This window comes from Molothrus aeneus, chromosome 4 (assembly GCF_037042795.1).
Source record: "Molothrus aeneus isolate 106 chromosome 4, BPBGC_Maene_1.0, whole genome shotgun sequence".
Taxonomy (NCBI): domain Eukaryota; kingdom Metazoa; phylum Chordata; class Aves; order Passeriformes; family Icteridae; genus Molothrus; species Molothrus aeneus.
The window spans coordinates 64,142,797-64,165,369 of record NC_089649.1 but is presented as its reverse complement, the minus strand read 5'-3'; the positions used below and the strand labels follow the sequence as shown (position 1 = coordinate 64,165,369).

At 39.1% G+C, this 22,573-nt stretch overlaps 1 protein-coding gene across 5 annotated transcripts in view; it reads left to right on the top strand.

Annotated features, from left to right (window-relative positions):
• The window catches only part of RGS12 (regulator of G protein signaling 12), an 80,520-nt gene that overhangs the window by 8,914 nt on the left and 49,033 nt on the right, over positions 1–22,573 (top strand). For 3 of the 5 annotated variants that reach the window (XM_066548684.1, XM_066548679.1, XM_066548680.1), the window contains exon 2: positions 8,078–8,197. In XM_066548684.1, coding sequence (XP_066404781.1) covers positions 8,078–8,197 — 120 coding nt within the window. Of the gene's footprint in view, positions 1–8,077; positions 8,198–17,869; positions 17,900–22,010; positions 22,520–22,573 lie in introns of those variants that run through there. The other 2 variants (XM_066548683.1, XM_066548681.1) reach the window with 2 other exon arrangements.

Genomic DNA, 22,573 nt, shown 5'->3' with positions numbered 1-22,573 from the left:
AGTTTGAATGATGATAGACCTTTTAAAATCAACCCTCTGTCATCTAACTGGGTTTTGTGAGGTGCTGTCCCTCTGTGATGGTGACACAAGTGCAGGGCAGCCTGAAGGGTGTCCCTTCATTCTGGCTTTGTCCACAGCACCTGGAGCCCTGAGCTCTATGAGCACAGCCACACCTGGAGCCCTGTGTGTGAGCACAGCCACACCTGGAGCCCTGTGTGTGAGCACAGCCACACCTGGAGCTCTGTGTGTGAGCACAGCCACACCTGGAGCCCTGAGCTCTGTGAGCACAGCCACACCTGGAGCCCTGTGTGTGAGCACAGCCACACCTGGAGCTCTGTGTGTGAGCACAGACACACCTGGAGCCCTGAGCTCTGTCAGCACAGCCACACCTGGAGCCCTGAGCTCTGTGAGCACAGCCACACCTGGAGCTCTGTGTGTGAGCACAGCCACACCTGGAGCCCTGAGCTCTGTGAGCACAGCCACACCTGGAGCCCTGAGCTCTGTGTGTGAGCACAGCCACACCTGGAGCCCTGAGCTCTGTGAGCACAGCCACACCTGGAGCCCTGAGCTCTGTGTGTGAGCACAGCCACACCTGGAGCCCTGAGCTCTGTGAGCACAGCCACACCTGGAGCCCTGAGCTCTGTGTGTGAGCACAGCCACACCTGGAGCCCTGAGCTCTGTGAGCACAGCCACATCTGGAGCCCTGAGCTCTGTGTGTGAGCACAGCCACACCTGGAGCCCTGAGCTCTGTGTGTGAGCACAGCCACACCTGGAGCCCTGAGCTCTGTGAGCACAGCCACACCTGGAGCCCTGAGCTCTGTGTGTGAGCACAGCCACACCTGGAGCCCTGAGCTCTGTGAGCACAGCCACACCTGGAGCCCTGAGCTCTGTGTGTGAGCACAGCCACACCTGGAGCCCTGAGCTCTGTGAGCACAGCCACATCTGGAGCCCTGAGCTCTGTGTGTGAGCACAGCCACACCTGGAGCCCTGAGCTCTGTGAGCACACCACACCTGGAGCCCTGTGTGTGAGCACAGCCACACCTGGAGCCCTGTGTGTGAGCACAGCCACACCTGGAGCCCTGTGTGTGAGTACAGCCACACCTGGAGCCCTGAGCTCTGTGTGTGAGCACAGCCACACCTGGAGCCCTGAGCTCTGTGAGCACAGCCACACCTGGAGCCCTGTGTGTGAGCACAGCCACACCTGGAGCCCTGTGTGTGAGCACAGACACACCTGGAGCCCTGTGTGTGAGCACAGCCACACCTGGAGCCCTGAGCTCTGTGAGCACAGCCACACCTGGAGCCCTGAGCTCTGTGTGTGAGCACAGCCACACCTGGAGCCCTGAGCTCTGTGTGTGAGCACAGCCACACCTGGAGCCCTGAGCTCTGTCAGGTGTGTACCCAGCAGTTGTCGCTTCCAGGGACAGCCCAGGGAAGGGGACCACAGCCAGCTCTGTTCCCAGCTCCCCCCAGGTTCCTTTATCTCTTTCAGAACACAGGAAATCCTTACCCAACATCTCCCATATTTCAGTCTCTCCTGTTCCAGACTCTCCTTTTACAAGAGCTCTGAGTTTCAGTGTCAGTTTTGGGTGGGGGGCACGTGGTGCTGGCAAGTGGGATGAGGGGCAAAAGGGGGTCAGGACCTGCTCTGCTCCAGAGGGACACTCAGTCAGGGGAGTGGATGCTGAGGGTAGGAAGGGACAAGAGAGGAGCACAAAGCCACACAGTCCAGATCAGGATTTGAGACTAATATTGATGGCAGAAAAATATTTACATCAGCTGCTTTATTTTTTTTTTTCTGTGATCCTTTCACTATTTTTTGCAATTTTGTGTGCATCCCTGTTTCCCATCCCTTTTCAGAAAGGTCTAAATCAGAAGCTTTCTTTTGAAGTCTTAAACCTGCATTCTTTTTAAAGATGAACTGCCAATCCAGACTGACCTTTCTGCTGAGGGGCTCAACAGCCAGGATTAAATTCAGTAAATTTTGAATATCCATAGAAGTTTCAAATTATATGGGCAGTGTATCGGGGCTCCAAACTGTTATGCACTTCACCACACAAACCTAAAAACAGTGGGAGTTTTTCACAGCTTCAAGAGCTGGAAATAGGACACATTAAAATTTGATTTTATAGTTAGTATGATTAAGTTCTGTGACACATAGAACATACCAAATTCAGTTGAGCTCCTTAAATTGAGGCAAGCAGTTCTGTGTGAGTATTCCAGCATGTGCATGGTCCTTTGGTATTCTCTTAAATGTCCAGGACATAAGATAGTGTACTTGTTCCACCTGAACAGAAGGAAAAACATTTTCTATGAAAATTAGTGCACACTGGTAATGATGTTTTTGTTTTTGTCTTGGAGCTCCTAGAACTTTGTTCATCACATTTAATTAGTTTCTTACACTTTTTTTAATCAAACATGTAAACTTTTAAAACTATTTAGCTCAAATCTTGTGAGATTAACTTTTTGTTGTGAAACAGTTTTGAAAGCATAGTTCTCTAAATGGAGATGATCAGTCTTGTCAGTGCTTTTTGCACATTTTTGATTAGCTTCCCTTCTTATATTTTAGCTTTCCTTCTTGCTGCTCTTCCATAGAGCAGGCAAAACCTCTGTCCCATCAGATTTAATCCCTTTTAGTTTCCTAAATTTAAATTTAGTTTCCTCTCAAGATCACAAACTGTAATGTGTTTTCCATGAAAAGCTGTAAATTTGCTGGAAGCTGGCCTAAAGTCTCACAGTTTTTCTTTCTCCTTTTCTCCCCTTTCTGGATTCCTGCTGCCAGCTCACTGTATTTTTTTTTTGTTGTCAGGGATGCCAGAACTCCTAAGAAAAATTCCCCCCTTCCTGAGTCCCTTGTACTTCAATAGCTGCCTGTCTCCTTCCTTGCTAACCCCTTCCTGCACCTCCAGCTTTAGAACTGGTACCAGAGGAGAGGAAATCTATTAGTGATATCCAGGTAATAACTGCAGAGAGGCACAAAGACTATTTGGCACAAAATGGAAATTTCAGGTTGTTGCATATGATCATTTGTTGCAAATGAATAAATGCATTTGCTGGAAAATGAAGGAGCACAGTACAGCTTGTGCTATAGCTGGGAACTCCTTTAAGCTAATTGAAGATGTTTTCTGAAGGGGTTTGGTTTCTTTGTGTTCTGAATAATTGATCAAGTTTCATCGACTTCTGTGCACTCAGGCTCCAGGTTACAGCCACATATTGGCTGTCATAGTTTCACGTTGCATTTCTTTGCAAGTTCCAGCTTAAAAGAGTTCCTGTGGTGCTCAGGCCAGAGTTGGCAGGGAATATCATGGGTTGTGCTGGCATGACTGTCTGTGGATCTGCCTTAGGAACAGGATTATTTAATTTTGTAAACTCTAGTTTACTGTTAGTGGAGATGAGGGCACAGCCTGCTGCAATTTGTGAGCTTGCAGGAGTGGTCAGATGTACATGCAAAACCCTTAAGCTGCCATAGCTGCCAAAAATCTTATATGGAACTGCTACCTAACTTGTTTATCAGTTAAAAATACTTTTAAGACCCCATCCATTTTTGTTCTATCTTTAAATAATTAGAGTCGTGCAAATCATCTTACATTGGAACCTTTTCCTTCTTTCTGTCCTTCTGTTTGCAGTCCCACATGAGTCACATCCTTCTTCACTCCTCTGCCTTCCTAATACATGAAATACAATGTTTTCTGCTTTCTCATTTGTAATTTCTTGTACACCATTCTTGTTCTCAGACAGAAACCATTCTCACTTGGACACTTCACAAAATGCTGCTGTATCAGTCCTCCCCTGGTGACCTGTTTGCAGTGCTCTCCTTGTCATATTTACACTTGCCATTTCCTGTTTTCCTAAAAAAAAGGGTAATCTAGTAATTTATTAAAAACAATATAAAGGACTCAGACACCATTAATTGTCCTTTTTCTCTTATGATTATACATTTAACTGGTATGTCAATCTATTCTAATTTTTACTTTTTTATAAGAGTAGAAAGAGGAATGGATTTTTTTAGAGCATCAGTACTTTAATTCCTTTAATCCTTTGCTGTTTTTCCTCTCCATCTGCCAAATCATAACAGGATAAAGGCTTTTAGAGATATGTTCTTTTATACTTTCACCATGGTAGTAGTGGCAGGGTGGCAAGTATCTGCATTGCAAATAGGAGAGGATGTATTGCTGTAGCACATGCTTTTCACTGATCAACTTGTTTTCACAAATTTCTGTGCTTTTTGGTTGGCTTCTGGATTCCTAAAAGTTCTAAGGTGAAGGCACTTAGTAAAATGTCAGGTGGACTTCAGTTTCTAATTCTGTTCTCTGATAGAATTTCTTAGATTTTCTTGACTATTTAGATATTTTTAGAGTTTCACAGATTTAGCAACACTGTTTTTGGAAGAGAATATTTAAGGTAGCATAATAAACAGTTCTAGGGCTTATAGGCAATCTGTATTTAAAAACAACCCAAACAACCCTACAGCCTAGTGTTCATGCAGCAAATGTCAGTGTTTTAGCTTGGCAGCTAACAGAGACTGTAGCAGCATATTTTTTTCATAGAGTGGTTTGGGTTGGAAGGAACCTTAAGATCCATCTTGTTCCAAGCCCCCTGCCATGGGCAGGGACACCTTCCACTGGACCAGGTTGCTCCAAGCTGGCCATGTTTTTGGTCATACATGTATTGTTCTGAAATGTTTGTGAAGAATTTAGTGGTTTTCAATATCTGTTTAATAGTGTAACAAAGGCTTTTAGAAGTACCATGATTTCTTTATGTCTAACAGACTGCAGAAATGACATTAATATCAGTCATTGCACTAACAATCTCTCTGTGCTGAAATACTGTGGATTTCTTTAGCCATGCTGATTAGTACATTCTAGTTTTAATGGCTGTTTTCTGTTCAAGTCATGGATGCTTTTATTTCCAGCTCTTCACAGTCCCATGAAAAACATTTGCCAAAATGGTGCTGTTTGCTTAAGATACGTGATTCTTTCCTGCTTTGTGTGCATGTGTGTATGCACAGCCATTTTTTTGATTGATCTGGAGAAGGAGGTCTGCCTTCATAATCTGAATGTCTGGAACAGAGTCAAGAAAAGATGAAAAGAGAGGCTTCCCAGGAAATTAAATACTTGTGAATTGCAATCTTTTTGGGTTTTTTAGTAATGCTCTCCTTAATTTCCTAGATTATTAATTTGATTTTCAGAGCAAGGAGGAGGAGTTTTTTGTCAGTTGAAAATATTTTCTTAATTGCAATTGTTATCCAGATGGGTTGGGGAAATGGTTAGCTCAGTGCATTTTCCTATTTTGTAATCATTGCTTAAGCATTGTTTTATTCCCAGGGTCTCTTTTTTCTTAACCTGTTCTTATCTTTACTGTTCCACCCAGGGCTCAGTAGTCAGTTTTGCATAACAATATAAAAAAACATAAATAAAAAATTTGATTGGATACTAATTTACTCTCTCTTTTCTAGTACCACACAATTTACAAGTTGTTTTTTCTGCTCTCTCTCTTTCTCTTTGTTATGCTTCTGACCACAAAGAGGTAAGCAGCATTTATTTCCAAAATGGGACATCTGGTGATGATTAATCTTATCTAGAATCTGCTTCTCAGTGCAATCTAATTAGATTTGTCTTTAGGCAGTCGGTTCCTCTTCCTTCAATTTGTAGTGTTACTGTTTCAAAAAATTTTTGAGTGCATGTTCTTAATCTCCCAGCATCATAAATGTCAGTGTCTATATTTAAATAAATACTGGACAATTTATATTCTTTTTTGGGGATGAAATAGAATGAATAGTGAAAGTGTATTTGTTATTCTGAATAGATATGTCTGCTACTGATAGTTTTTTAAATTTTTTTCCTTTCACCCTTTTATTTTCAATGAAAACTGAAGTTCTCTCAGGGCATCCATCTACTTTTAAGAAACACATCAAAGACCATTAAGCATCCATACCGTGTAACTGTTTCATTAGTTCCAAAGTACCAATTAATGATGCCATTAATTTGCTGAGTTGTTGGTAAGCTGATAGTTTTATCACTAATTCTCGGATTAAAAATGAAAAAAAAATTAAAAATCACAGAACTAGTGTGGTCATACTTGATTAGTGGTGAAATTGAGTAGATGTACTTATATATTCATGTTGTTCTAACACAAAATTCCTACAGGAGGAGCCTTGTTAATGTTTTGATCAGCTGTGCAGCAGCAGTAATGGATACAGCTGGATTTAGTCAGGGGTGGGGGTGAAGTTCACTGTGTGGCACAGATTAGGAGTAAGCTTTCCATCCACACAGGGAAGGCTGGTGTGGCTGTAAGGGATGAGGCAGGTGTGAACCACCTCAGCAGTACCTGTCTGGATAAGCAGATGATTTTAAAAGTTGCTCGAAAAGATGCCCAAAAAGACAGGAACTGTCCTCATTCCACTGGGTGTTGCTTGTCAACATTTACAGAGAGCAATTTTCTTCTCTTCACATTTATTTGATCATTTAGCAAAAGCCACCTTAGCTTGTTTATACTGCACTTGTAAATGCTCTCTTAAAACCTTGGAAGCTAAGATCCAGCTACTAGATTTCCAGGTTGCTGTGGCAGAACCTGCCCAATTTACTTCTCAGCCAATAAAAAAACCCAACCAAACCAAACCCTTAGTAAATAGAAAATTGGGAGGGAAAGATTTCATAGAAAAAGGGGTCACTTTTAATACTGAATGAAGTTGATCTCTCAAGCCTGTTGAGGGGAAAAAACCCTGCTGCATACTTTGGATCCAGATTCCTGTTTTGTCTTGACAATTCTTTGAGCTTGTAAACAGAATCTGTTGAGAGCACTGGTGATGGCCAGAGCCCAGTTGCTGTAGAACAGTGATGTCTCCATGGGAATTAGCAAACAGGCAGACATCTCTGAGGCTGTACAATGCTCTGGCTGCTCTTCTCTGCTTTGTATGAGTGGTTGTTGGCATGAGGCTATGAGGATGTGAAATTTGTGCTTATTCTTTTGATTAATGTGATGTGTATAGACTTCCCAAGGAGTGATCAAAGGGAGACCAAAATATTTCAGAACTCGGAGCACAGAAACTTGCCCAAAGGAAGAAATGAACACAAATAGAAAATTTATTATATATTGCAAATCTGCCAAATGCAGAGCAATTATAAAAGTACTAATAAATATATTTTTAAGCTTACTATAATGAAGAAAGATGCTGACATGAAACAGAGGGGAATTTGCTCTGATTTAAAGTCTTTTATTTTCTAAAGCAAAAAAGCATCAGTAGACAGGGAGGAGTTTTCCCCACATTGAATGTTACAGTGAAAGTGTTACAGTGAAAGGAATCCAAAATTTCAGGCACGTAATCACAAGGTTTTGTAATGTAGTGAGTTTATGTACATCTGCTTAGCACCACTCACCAACTGTGCCTAATTTTAGGTTCAAGCTTACACTTTGCCATTTGGAATAAACTTGATATGTATATGCTGAGTAGCTTAACAGACATCTGGTAACTTTTTAGGGAGAAAGTATGATTATGGCATGAGAGAAAACAGATTTAATTACTGCAGCACCAGTTCTAGTAACGGAACATCCAAGTGAGGGAGTTGCTTTCCTCAGAACACAAGTTCCTGCGATTTTGTACTGTGTGATTTCAAAAGTTGGACTTTGCAGTAGCAAGGCTTTAAAAAAAGAGTAGTGAAAGTAAGACTTCTAAAAATGTGGGGAAACATTTCAAGAGCAGCTAGGTGAGATGATTTTTAGGATGGGAATTTCCTATAGAAAACACAAATATTTTGTAGTTAAATGCTTTCCAGTTAAAACAGGAAAGAGCCAGGATCATCTTGCATTTCTTACTGACACGTATCATGTGCATTTTAGCAACCTAACTGATCACTCATGTTAATACAGTAAATTAATGCTGAATGTTTAAGATATTTGACTTGAGACTGGAAAAGTCAACCTTAATGAATTTTAGTAGGTGATTTTACAGGGGCATGGCAAATGACCAACTTGTTTTGAAATAGTGGTCCTGTCATATTTCCTTACAATTCAGATCTTATTATGATCAGCAATGTACTAAAATTAAAGAAATAAATTAATATCTATTTTCTGGTTTTTTTAGGGTGCAAAATTTGGACATTCAATGGGATTAAATCAGGCTCAGCCTCCACGTTCTTCTGCTCGAAGATCATTTGGAAGATCGAAGCGCTTTAGCATTACTCGCTCTCTGGATGACCTCGAGGTAATTAACTCTCCCTTAAAATTTAGAAGTGAGTCTTAGAGAACTTATAGTAGATAATGCTGGTAATTGCTGAAAGTTAGTAATGTATTAGTATAATATAGTTATTTACTATCATATGACATTTTTGTGAGGGGAATACAGATTTCAGGTATCAACCTTTTTCAATATTTCTTTCAGTATTTCTTAATTGGCTACATTGTGGCCATTCTTTCTGTGGGCAATTCTGACTTTATTTTTCATATCATAGTTGGTCCTGTGTAAATCCACACAATACACTTTTGCTGATCAAAATGTTCATAATGTCTCAGAAACGTAACATATAGAGAAATCAAATGTTCATCATATTCTGGTTTTTGTTCAGCTGATGAATTTTGACAGCAGTTGACAAAAGGGAGTTCCTAATCAACTTGGTGATTTTGGCTCCTTTTAAGAGGAATATTATGCTATTTTACATCTGGTTTAGCATCAGCTGATGTCTGGCTCTCAAAAGCATACTGGCTTTGGAGAAAACAAGGAATGAAAAGCCATCCTTCTGTTCTACTGTAGGAATGTGGCTTCATTATATCTTCACTCCTAGTGTGCCTCCTCAGGAAAACCACGGCACTGAGCCACAGTGATGTGAAGAGATGCAGAGATTCTTCCCTTAGCCCTTTACCATGCTTATTTGGAGGAATGCTGGTGACTGGAAAAAACAAAAATCTGTGCAGAGCTTTTGGCACAGGAGCCATGCAATGCATTCTGCACCACTTCAGCAAGGGAGGGAATGTGGCACACTGAGCCCTCCAAATGGGAAGGAGGTGTTTAAAAAGCATTTGAGATGGGAGGAGGGAAGAAGGAGACACTCTGAGTTGTCTGCTGTGGGAAAATGTAGGAAGACCAGCATTTCACTGACTCTGAACTAAAGGAGAAGGGAGCTCAGGGAGGGATGTTTAGGGAGCAGAATATATGGAAGGAGCTTCTGGCATGCTTAGGGAATGCAGGTAGGAACTGTAATTACCTATTTCTTAGATGTTTTTCTATTTTTCTGTTTTTTATAGTGGTCTATATTCTCTGAAGCTTTTAAGTGTCTTTTTTTTTTTCCTAGTTATAGAAAATATGTAATTTCTTTGCACTCATAACTTTAGTACTGTAACTGCATAACTTAAACACAACAAGAACTTCTGGGTAAAGGGGTTTGGGAACCATCTAGTTACATCTTTCTTAATCAGAAAATGGTGATTCTCCTAAATTGAAAAAGTTTGCTGTTACATATATCCAGTTTTGACAGAATTTCTGATTGCAGTAAGAATGAATTCTCTCAGAATACCAAAGAATCTAGTGCTAACAATTCACATACAACAGGAAAAACATGGTTCTTTCCACAGTCTTACAGATTAAAATTTCATGCAGGTTTTTTGCACATCTCATGTTTTGAGTGTTTTAAACATCAAAAATAAAATTTAATTTCTGTTGTTGGAGCTGTTTCACATTGTATAAATAGTCATTAAAACAGGCACTTGGGACTTTCCATTAATTTCAGAAAGATATGATAGTTACTGGCCTAAAAGTCCTTTTTTCCCCCTCATTATGTCCTAGTTGGTATTCATTAGTGTCTGTAAACAGAGTAGCACCAACAGGAGGGATTGAGTCCATCTGTGTCCCAATGTTCTCATCATTACTGAGTTACTTTGGAAGGGAAACTTTCATTCTAGGTCACAGTGTGACCTGGACAAAGGAATGGTCTGACTTCAAATCTGTACTTGGATGAATGCCCTTACTCCATGTAGCTGTGTGGGTGTGGACTGCTCTCTGTCCAGCTACTTCTTTTCACTTTGAAATCTTTTTTTCACCCTGCATGCTGTAAGAGAATGATCTCCCAGATATCCCAGCCACCAGGAGAAACAGCAATCCAGAGAAGAATTTAAAAAGCTTCGTATGTCAAAATAAAATAACGTTGAGATATTTTAATTTTGGTTCAAACTTCAACACTGCTGCTTCAGCACTTGTCCCAAGTACTCTTCCACTATGTGTGGTAGAACATAATGTTGTTAGTACGTGTTTAGTTTATTTCAGGCCATCTATTTAGGGGTGGTGGAAGAGGAAATAACAATAGCAGGAAATTCTTAGAGACTCCACCTTTGAAATAATGACCATGAATGTATTGTATAGGCTACTTGCTTGCTTTTGTGTTCTTTTCAGTTGTCTTGGCAGACTGGATAAGGTAATAATCCAAACATGAAATTTAGTTAATATGCTTCTCTGAGCTTGTGGGTTTGATTCCTGCTGGCATCCAAATTAATCTTCTAAACTGAGCAGTGTAAGTAGGTTCCATGGAGTTTCTTTTATGGGCATTTGATGAACACAGTTCATTGCTTACAGGTCTAAAAAGGCTGTATTTGGATTTTTTGTTGAAGTATGAGCTGTGTGTGAAACAGCAGCTGTCAGTGTTGCTGACTGCTACCATAAGGTGGCGTAATTTCTTTGAAATTTGTTATTTATTTATTTTTAAAAGTATCTGTCAAAGAATATAGCATATTCATGCATATTTTAATAAATAAAAACATGATTTCATGAGAAAATTTCACTTTTTCTTTTAACTTGTTAGATTACTTCTGGCTATATGTGCACAGACAGAATTCTTGTAAGATTAGAATTAATGATATAGTTGCCCCTCCTTAAATATTTTCCTCTTAACTGCAGAAGCTGTATTATCCATAGAAAAAACCAGACAAGTTTGTAGGATTAGCATCTTGGTGCTGTTTTTACTGATAGAAACTGTATACAAGATTTTTTTAAAAATGCAGGGATCAAGATGGGACGAGAGTGGAAAATTTATGGTGTATTTGTGCTATAATTGTGGTAGGGAGAATGTCTCACAAAACAGAAAATGCATAATTTTGTTTCTGACCTGTGGAAATTGTGTTTGTTCACAGCAGGTCTGATTATGATTAATTAGTCTTTAAATTGGAACTGAATTCAGAAAATGAGCATGTCTAGTATGTGCCCTAGTTATGTTGTTTTCAGAAGAAATGTATTTAGAAAATTTTATTTATTAAATTACAAGAAACTTGGTTTTGTTAAGAACAGATTTATCTTTTATCTAGCAATCAATTTTTCTATGTGAATAATTTGTTGTTATGAAGTAGTGTCTATTAAAAACCATGTTATCATTCTGTGATTTGCACCAATTTTACTTTTTAGCATAGTTGCTGATTCATATTTTCAAGGTGTAACTTAAGCTAAAAGTACCTTATGATTATTTAATATTTGGCTTAATGAGAGGGTGTGATCCTGTCTTTCTTCCCACTTTTCTTTCCTGTAGATAAATGCCACTACTCTCATCCTCTTGCACAATTCTGTTCTGGAAAAGATGTTTATAAATTTATAAACAAATTAAAGGTGTCTCTGCGAGACTGCAGACAGTAGAACACCACCTATGTAAAAATTTACCTTGTTCTATTGTGATTGTTCTATTCATCACCAGTTTTGGTAACACTTTCAGCTGTAGCCATTCCACTCATCTTTTAATTTTTATTGATGTCTGTAAAAATGGGGGAACCTTGCAGTATTTTCTTGAAGTCAAAAAAATTAGGTTCCTCCTCACCAAGAAGAGCATTCAAAGCTGTTTTTTCCTGAAAATAATTTTGGTACTTGTACTTTTCGTATTTCTCTGTGGTTAAAAATAGGGCAGAGTAGTATAATGAGAGACATAATCTCTTAGGGAAACAAGTGTCAAATTCTGTCAGTATTGTTAAATAATCATTTAATGGAGAGATATTTTTAAAATTAAAGATGATTTAATTCTTTGAATTAAATAATCATTTAATGGAGAGATATTTTTAAAATTTAAGATGATTTAATTCTTTGAACTAAGTATCAGGACAAGAAAAGATGGCTGTTGCAGCTTTTCTTGTTCTCATCCTGTTTAGGAAAGCTTAAAGCTATATTTTATATTATAAACAACATTTGTTATATCAAATTTCTAGAGTTTAGTTATGTTTTCAAAGTTGGAATGCATCATGTATTCTTTTTAAAAATCAGTGTGAGGCTTTTGTTAGAATGTTCCATCTTAATTATAACCATTAATAATGTGGTATTATTAGGTGTTATTATGGATAATAATGCTTGATTTTTTTTTCTGTTTTGTTAATTCTACTGAATCAACTACTTTTTGCATTTCATCTGCTATTTGAAAGCATACAGCACATCTCTTTGGTATGAGGTTTTATACTAATAGATGACATGTCTCTGCTGGATATTAGCTTTGGCATCTGTGGGTGGCAAAACTCCCCCTAAACGCTCATTTGACTTAATAAGGAGTTTTTAAGTGGGTACCTGTTTTTGTTTGACTGATTTAAATAATCAGACAAAGCTTACACAGGGAGATAATAGCTTATATTAGACCAACTAGTATACTAGGAAAATCAGACAAGAAGATCTAAACATGCTCCAAACTTTTCCCACCCTCTCATATGATCTAATAAAAAGTATTAACTCTCCCTGCAGAGGTTGCTTTATTGATGTTCTTAGATCATCACCATGGCCACACTGCCACCACTATGGCAAGTATAAGTACATGTTTTAAATCAAGAGGCCTCTTCATTCTCAGCTTTTAACAGTAAATTCAAAGTTTGAAAAGAATGTATAGTTTTATTTCAGATTTCACCAATTAGTACAAATATGTTCTACTGTGTACCCCCTTTAAGAACTGCATCTTTGGCTATATTTTGTCCAAATTTTTACCTAAGATTTAACCAACCAATTGGCAGTTTTGCTGTCAGCTTTCATGAAAGGGGGAGGAAAGGCCAATTGTGAAATAGCAGTGCACATATGAGAAAATCTCCATTCTTGTATGTAAAAGGCAGTATTGTATTTTTAGCACGCTGATAATGAGTTCCTAAAGGTTTAATCCAGTCTCATGTGTGGGTACTCTGCAGTCTGAGTGCTAACACTGAGCAGCCCCTGAGGCTGCTGTGTTGGAAGCTTCATGGATCTGTGCCCACAGATGAGGTTCTTGTTTCTCTTTTCCCTTTGCACTGCTTCTGGAGCAGTGAGAGGTGTGCTTAGTGATTTCAGACTCCCTCCCTAAGCTGGCTCAAACCCTCCTGCTGGCCATGATGTCTGGCTGTAAATAGTGCAACTCAGTCATGGCTGATGGTTTTATCTTGAATTACTGATGTGCTCGTGGAGCTGATCAGTGAGACTTTGAAAACATCCAGTGGTTTGTGCCAGGCATTTTTCTGCTTTGTTCAGGCCCTGGGCTGAGCACTCCTGGCTGGAGTTGTTCACCTGCTGGGCTGCACAGTGGCCACACAGCCAGGACATGGGGGATTGCAGGCAGGGGATTGCACTGTCTGGGCTGCCATGCTGTCCAGCATCATTTGGTTTCACATTTGCTTCTCTAGACTGCTCTATTAAGAATTTCAGACTCTCCAGCCTTCCGCAGAGGATCATCCTCAGGTTTTTACTTTGGCATGTGGAATCTTATCAGGTAGTTTATTTATATCTCTTTGAAGAAGGAAACATCATGCTAGTAGTATACATTTTATTTTTCTTCACAGATTGTGCTCTAGCATTACTGTTAGGTTTTTGCTGGTATTCTATACTATACCATAATTTTAAAAAGATTTTCACTATCTGCTCTTAAGTTGACATGTATAGACTTTTCCATGGAAAGTTCTTGTGCTCCTGACACTGTTTTGTAAAGTATCTGACAAAGGTGGGTTGGTCAACAGATCAACAAGTTATGTGCAACCTCTTTATTGTGAATTTGAGGTACTTATTTCTGCATACAATCTAGAATGTTAAACTGTGCTTTTTTTATCCCAGACACTGAGAATAATGGGATTTATTTTCTGTTACTTCAATTGGTGAAATGATCATTCTTCAGTAATGTTACTGTTTACTGTTTTCTCCTGCTTTTGTGTTATTTTCTTTACTTCAGATTCTGGAGAAATTTGCCATTTAAATGTGCATGTAAGAGGCAGAGTAGTCAGAGAATGTGCTGAGAGCTGGATCTCATCTCTGCTTTTTCTGTGAGGTGCATAAGGGCAGTGCTCATCACAGCAGTGCTCACCCCGTGCTGTGGTGCTCGAGAAGAAACCAACAGTGTTGCCTAGGATGGGTTCCTTAGGGAATTAGGCCCCCATATGTGCAAAGGCAGTTGGGACACTACAGAGAAATTTCTTCTTGAGGAGGCAATCAGTAGATTGTCTGACCCTGCCACTCAAGTGCTTATCACTTTGCCCAGGATTTTTCTCCTGGGAAGCTGAGAAGCCTCAGAGAAAAAGGCAAACAATATTATCTCATTTGCTTCTCCTGTGTTTTGCTTCTTTGGAATGTGTTTGGAGATTGTTTATCCAACATGTGAATTGTTTTTGACCTAATGACCAATCGTGGTCAGGCTGTGTCAGACTCTGAGGAGAGAGTGACAAGTTTTTCTTTAGTATCTTCTAGCCTTCTGTAGGTATCCTTTATGCTTTAGTATAGTTCAGTATAGTATTCTTTTATATAATATAGATCATAAAATGATAAATTAGCCTTCTAAGGACATGGAGTCAGATTCATCATTCCTCCCTTCAACAGGGTCACAGAAAATACCACAAGTGCTGTCTGAGCCTTATTGGCTCTAGGCTTGGCTCTCCAGCACAAGCCCATTTCTGCCACAGAACCAGAGACACAATATGTGCTTTCAGGTACTAGAGATAGACTTGTATGCTGTATAAATGAATTTTCTTTTAGTAGCCAATACTGCCATTCTTAAGATATGTGATTAAAGGGACACAGGTGAATTCACAGGCTGTAAATATCTCTGCAGTTTGTGGAACTACAAGGATCAGACAGGATGAGCAAGTTCAAGTAACCACCCGAATCTACAGAGGGGTTGCATTCCTTAGTTCAGCAGTGTAAGATACTGGGATTTGGCTTTGGCTATGTTATTTTGGTTCTGGTTTCCTTGAGTAGTGACAGAACTGTCAATGCTCACACAAATGGAGCTCTTGTTAGGTTGGTAACCTCTCAGGGGTCTCTTTTTCCCTAACCTAGCATTCTTCAAAAATGTGGCTTACTCTCTTTGAACTTACTCTCTTCCCTCTTCTGGGTCTGAGGCATGTGACATTAAGGCAGAATAATGCTACTATTTACTGCACTGATTCTGAAATGCAGAACTATTTGCTGCTTAAGATTGATCCTAGCTGCAGTTTCTTATATTACATTTGTTGATTCAAGGGCATCTGTTAAGGCTCCTCCCAAGAAGGTGAGCAGTGAGGTGAAGTTACTCCAGGTAATAAGGATGAGAGCAGTCTCTGAAGATGAGACCAGGGTGCTTTTATAAGTCTGAATGACTGGGCAACAAAATGGCAGATGAAAATGTATGCAGATAAATGTAAAGTAAAACAAATGAGGCAAAATAGCTCTAGCTTCATATAACAAATGATATATATGTTTCTTAGGAGACTGTTTCTTCTCAGAAGTGAGGTCTTTGAGTTATAAGGGAGAGTTGCATGTAAAAAACAGCTCAGTACAGTAGCAATGAAGCAAAATCCTGTCTTACAGATTATTACAGAAGGAATAGATGATTCCATTGCATACAACTGTGGTTTGTTTTTCCATACCTGGTCTCTTTATTTTAAAATGCTCTGATATATTAGGAGAAGAAAAGATTTAGAAAAGTGTAAGGAAGAGTGGAAAATCATGGGTGGCATAGGAAAAGTAGTTGGGATTGATTGCTCATCTCTCCTTCGGGACAAGAAGTCGGCACCATTAATTAAAGATAGCTGGAGCCAGGAGCAAAACAAACAGGAGAACACGGCTGTTCATGTGGGAGGTGAGCTGGTCTGTGGGATGCCTCACCACTGAGTGCTGTGGATGCAAGAAATTTGCATGTCCTGGAGGGAAAGTGGACAAGTATTTGGAAAAGAGAGCCACTGGGGGTTATTAAGGAGACAAGCCACACCAGGTGCAGGAAATCTCTTGAACTAAAAATACCTGGAGTCTGGGAGAATGTCATCAAAGAAATGTCTGATATGTTGCCCTGTGCTGCTCTTTGGTAGGCTTCCATGTGCGGCCACTACTGGAAACATAGCGCTGGGTTTGATAAACCCATGTTCTGAACTGGTTGTGTGCAGAGATGTGAGGGTGGACAGTGTGGGACTGTGGTGTTCTCTTGGCACAGGAGCTGTGCTGCCTTTCCCTTGCTGGGAGGTTGTTGTGAAGGGCTGCAGTACCTGCTGGTGCTGGTGCCTGCCCTGGGCACTGGGAGCATTCCCTGTGTGTGCTGCAGTGCTGGGGGGGATGGCTCTGGCCACTGCCCTGCCCAGAGCTGCTGCTGCTGCTGCTGCTGCTGAGATTGTCCAGGCAGCTCCTGGAATGAGTGGCAATGAGGAACTGCCTGACTGGTTTGGTGTCTCTCCATCCCTGCCCTCCCTCGCTGCTCTTCCTGTTACCTGGTGTGTCTTTTGACATGACAAAATAATAACTAAGGAGGGGTTTTTGCTCTATGATGAGACCTGGTTGATGTTTTTAAGGCTTTCTTGAGTGAACTGGATTGGTTTTTCTAGAACATAATCACAGAATACGTACAGCACATACTGACAGCATCTGCAAATTGTTTCTGATTCTCTCTCATGCTTAAACTGCTGGGATTTTGGGTAGGAATTTGTACCACCTAATTTTGACTGTCCTCATGCATTTATCTGTCCAGTGAAACTACAGAAACAAAAAGGAGTCAGCTAGAACTTTTACTAGAAGCTTTTTGTTTACTTACTAGCATTTCTTATTCACTATTAAATCATTAAAACATTTCACTAGTACTTCTAAAACTTAAAATATACAGTGAAAAGCCTATCCACAACTGCCTTCTGGACAAAGGAACTGCCGAAGGATGATGTTTAAGGATTATTTTTGGGCAGAAAGTGCACACATTTTTTTTTCTGAAAATGCACAGATATTGCAGGTCTGTCTGGAGAGTAGGTGTGGTATTGAAAATTACGAGAGCAATGTTTCACTTGGAACATGATCCTCGTAAATGCCAGTGCTCTGCTTACTCACAAGAACACGGAGAGTTGTGGTAGGATGAGATAGGTTGCACAATCTGCATACATGTGATTGTAATCACTCCAAGACACGTACCTACATGCCAGAAAGTGCAAGAAGTTTGCTGTGAGTCTTACATGTTTTAACAGTCTATTTTTTAAAGTATTTTTAGATTATATTTTAATTATTTTTAGTAGAGATTGGTGACTCTGTTCATTCAGGTAATATGCTCATCAAAGGGGAATGTATTAAAAAAGGGAATACTTTGGATGAGAAAGCGATGTTGACTCAATGCTGAAACAAGTTTGGACAAACCTTTAGGACAGAGTCCTGTAGGCCCTCAGTGAATGTATTTTACATTAGCAGATTCCTCAGCGGGGCTGTTGTCTTTACAGAAGCTTTATTGTTACGCAGGACCTGCCTAAACACCATTTTGAAAGCTGCCTGTTCCTTTTGATGAGAAGATACAGAACCAGTACTGAGGGCGGGGAATGTGCTGGGGAGGGAGGAGAATGGGAGAGGTGTTGATAGGGCAGCAGGCAGAAAAGCCTCATTTTTTCACTGGACTCTGGAAGAAGTAAATATGTGTTCAGAAAGAGCGTAATAATAAAGTTGAAGGGGCTGTTTCTTAACCATGAGATATTAAACCATTTATACATGGAGAAAACTTTTACTGATAGTCAAGTGTCTGTAAGTATAAAGTTTTGTTTGTCTAAAGCAAGCAGAAAACAGGAATATGGTTTAATGAGTAGCCTTCCTAGCTAAGAAATCTTGCAGTGAAATATGATAAATTATGCTTCTCAGGATTCAATGAGGTTTTAAAGAGACAAAGTTCGTAAGTATAAGTATTTAAGTTGACTTTCTATATAAGCTGTTATAAAATTAAGAATACACCATTTTTCTAGCCATGTTTAAAATTCTTTTGCAGCACTGTATTGTTTTAAAGTGAGTGTAGTAGATAAACTGATATTTCTCTAAGTTTTTTTCATAAACCTTTAACTTGATTTTTATTATACTTGCACGTGATTCCGTAAAGCAAAAATGTCTACAGATATGTTACCTTGTAATTCTTACAGTGCTTTTTTAAAACTTGTGCAGCTAAAGGGATTTTTCTTCTTCCATCTGGAATTTTATCAAATAAAACAGAATCCAGATGGTGTGAGTTATTAGAATTACTGAAAATAAATGAAAAGTATTTGTAGAATACAAAATTTCTGAAGTGTAGAGACTTAGATTAGTTTTGGCTTGTTGTTGCTCAGAAAAACTTATTTTGCAAGTAAGCATACTAGCTGTGTTATCTAATTTTGACATTGTAGTCTTATTTTTTCTGTCTGTATATATCAGTATAAAATTGTCTTAAATGCTAAAAGTATGGCAGCAAAATTTTCCCATTTTAAAATCAGGAGGGAAATAAATAATTGCAAACCATGGATAAGATATTATATGCATTATTTACTTAAAATATAGTAATTTTTATTCTAACTTTTACATTGATTTCCTCAAAATCTATTAATTTTTAGGGACTACATCAGTAGTCGGAAATTCTGAAGTGACTAAATGTGTTTCAGTGATCTGTCACTTAATCATATCCTCTTTAATATGCAGTTTATGTTTAGTTTACTGTTGGACTGCAAGTTACCTTCCATTTGGATGTGCAAGTTACGCTGTTTCTGCATGTTTTTATTATTGGAGAGAATTCAGTTGTCTTAAAATGTTGATCAACAGAAGGGGAAAATAAAACCAGGAATTGGTCACAAACATTTTTGCAAAAAGTATATTTTTTCAATTTTCATTTAGCAGTCCTGGAGAATTGTTTTTCAAACTTTATAATATGGCTCATAGAATTCGATTTTCTTTTGTTTTAGAGTGAATTTCTGGATGGCAAACCTTGAGCTTGGTACTTGAGAATGTGCACAGCAGTGTGAGCAGACAGCAGAGGGCACTGGAGCAGTGGTTTGCATCATTCCCTTTGCTTTGCAGGATTTACTGTGGGGGAAGTCTCAGTGTCTGACAAGGCAGCTTGTACTTCACTTATTTATACACCAGCAAGTTCCAGCTAGTTCAGCTTCAAAATATTTTTGTTAATATTGCATTGGAATAGGAAGGGCTCTTATTTCAAAATTCATAGAGGGAATCCACAGTGTTGTAAATTAGAGAATCTTTCCTCTTCTCATCAGTAGCACATATGGGGTCTGTTTATTGTTGAGTAGCTGACAAATCATTGACAAAAATATATTTAGACAGATTACAGAAAATTTGGAGAATTAGGGGAAAACGCATTTTATTTTATGGCAGAGTTTTCTTAATTTACGTGTAGGCTTTTTGATGCTTCTGCTTTTTATTTCAGTAGCTGGGATCAGTGAGTTAAATCATATTCTTAAAATGTGGCTGTCATGCAAGTAGTTGTTACTTTAATATGACTTTGAAAAAATCAGTGCTTGATGAGATTTAACATTTTTGGTGTTGCATTCTGCCAATGTCTCATTTAGTTTAGGACTCTGTGTGACAAGGAGCTGGTCCAGGGGATTGTCACTTTCTGGTTGCCTGGTGGTTTTTGTGCCTGTTTTCTTCTTTTAGGAGTCAGGGATATAATAAATCCCATTAATCTTCTGACAAGTTAAAACTTATCCAGGCTCCCTGTCATTCGGTCTTTCTCTTCAGCTTTTTCTGCTCTGAAAACAAATGTACAAAAGCAAATATGAGCAGGAAGTGGAGGGGAGGGTAGGAGAGAAAAACAGATCAACCTTATCTGGGGTCGCTCCCCCTTCCCACAGTTTAGCTCCTGAGCAGATGGATGTGGGTTTACAAATGCCGTCTTTGGTGGAGCTGAATAAGGCTTTTAAAGCTGTTGTACCATATTTTAACACTTCCCATTAATAGCTTTGCAAATTAGCACTCCTTCTGCTTTTGACCTTTGACCTCTGAGTTGCCTGCCCAATTTACAAATAAGCTATTCAAAATCACAAGATTTTATATCTGTAGCTGCTGAAATAAGCTGTGAAAATGTAGAGGGATATGAATTTTTTAAAGGGCTTTCGGTGCCACATGACACTTCATAGCCATGATCATTAAGTGCTGCTGCCTAATTGCTAGAGCTTATTTTTCAGTGTTGGTAGAGCTGCTGTATGGAAAAAATGGGGAATTGTAATGCTTAGTTCAGTGAAACAAAATCAACAATTCTTCATGTCTGTTTAAAGGAAGGGATTATTAGGTTTACAGTGCCTAAAATGTGTAAAACATTGCCCACCCACAGTGTTCCCAACAACATTCACTGCAGTGGCTCCAGTGAGCTGCTGGTCTTGCAGCTACATCCCACTGTTGCATGTGGGGTCAGTTTTCTCTTATTCCTTCTTATGGGTAACATTCTCTCCTGTTAAAATTGTTCAAGTACTTTTGGTCTTTCCAGGTGATTCCTAGAGGATTTAGGTTGGGTGTCAAATCCAGGTGCTATTGATAAAAGTCCTATTTTGTGTTACCCCAAAGCGGTTTTCACAGGAAAGTTCTTCAAGCACTTCTGATTGTGATTATTATACACCTGATTATTTGTAATATTGCTGCTATCTAATTAAAGTATTGACAATGAAAATATATTTTGCCTCCCACTTGGTTTAGTGTCAAACAAAATGCAGTATTTAAACAGCTCTGGCATTTTTTTCTTTATGAAGTTGCACATTTTGAATACTTGTCGACACATAGTAAAACTATTCTGTGCAAGTACCATAGGACACTTGCTTCTGAAATCCTAGAATAATGGAGGGTGTAATTTGTAGTTTTTAAAAGACATTTCTTCCTGTCTACCCACCCATTTGTTTCCATTGCATTTGTCATGGTATTAAATGCTTGTAGGAGCATTCCAAACTACAGTGGTGTGCCTATTCAAACAAGTAATCAATCAAAAAAAGTAACTTTCTATCACAGCAATTGGCTTATGTCTCTAAAATTCTAGTTAGAATAGGCTTCATCTGCAAGGGAATTAAATTTCTTCCCTGATCACTCTAAATTAAATTGAGAAGATTAAGCTTTTCTGTTAACCAAGTCTCTTCATCTTAAGTGCAAAATGAAAAGATGTGCAGGCTTTTACATATTGGATGTAGCAAGTCAGTCTCGCCATGAAATATTGAGTAAAGGCTCTTTTTTCTCATTTTCTCTCTTTGTAAGTTCCAAGTAGCATTTGCCTCTTTCACAGGGTGGTTTCTGTATTAGGGGCTCAACCTAGGAACTGCATGGCTGTGGGGGGTTCCACATGCTGTACAGAACAAGGGAGAAAGTTCCTCTTTCCTGAATGCACGTCCACCTAGGGCTTAAGGACATCCCACTGGCATAAAAATGCCCAATAATCACTCCCAGATTGCCATTCTGGTGTTTATTTTTAGCAGAAAATTGTGTTCTGATTGCTTTAAAAATAACAGCAGTGAATGATTTAGGTACTGTCAGTGTTGTGGACAGCAGCAAACTTCCTGAAATGCTGTACTTTCCATATAGAGTCTCTTGAAGACACCGCTGTCACAGGCAAGTGAATTGCACTTCCCTCTTTCATTACAAGGAGCCTCTTTTGCTCTCTGTTCCTCAGGCTCTGTGCACAGAACTCTCTTGACATCAGCTGAGCACAGGTTCAGGTCCTGAGGGAGGAAGGGCAGAATAGAAGTTGGTTTCTGCAAGAGGAATTTTGTCTTTAGTGACAAGAGGCTACTCCTAGGTTTAATGAAATGTACCAAGTCTCCCTGTATTGCAGATTTTTATGTGCAGTTTACAGTGTTAACCACTGAAAAGTTAAGCAGAATGGACTATTTGAGGTCCTATTTTGTTCTGGCTTGCATTATGTAAACCTCTGAAAATAGTGATTTACTATGTAAATGTTTCTCTAGCTAATGTTAGGGTGATTAACTAGTGTTTTTTTGGAAACTGTCTTGGAAATCTGTTTTATTGAATACAGGACTACCATAGGGTTCAGCGTCGTTTTATTTTCCTGATTTGTTATAGGAAACGTTCTCAAATACAAGCAGCATGATTTATATAAAATGATCGAGCTTTTCTGGTGAGAGATAATTGAGATCTAATCTGAATCCCTGACGAACCACAGCTTCCTGCATTGGCCTGTTGCTATTGGTAACATAAAGGGAGTAAAATAGAACTTCATACGAAATGCCTTTAAACTTTACTGGCATGTACAGGCATGGAACAGCGTTGAATTTTTGAGTTTAATCTTTGAGAAGCCGACGTGTTAAGGAAATGCTTTTTCCATATTAAGTGAAGATGAATTTAGGAAGAGTGCTGCTAGGAAAAATAACTGCTGTTTCTTACGAGGAGCGGGTAAGTGATATGAATTATATTTAGCTAAAGCAAGGCATTGTTGTAGTGAGAAAT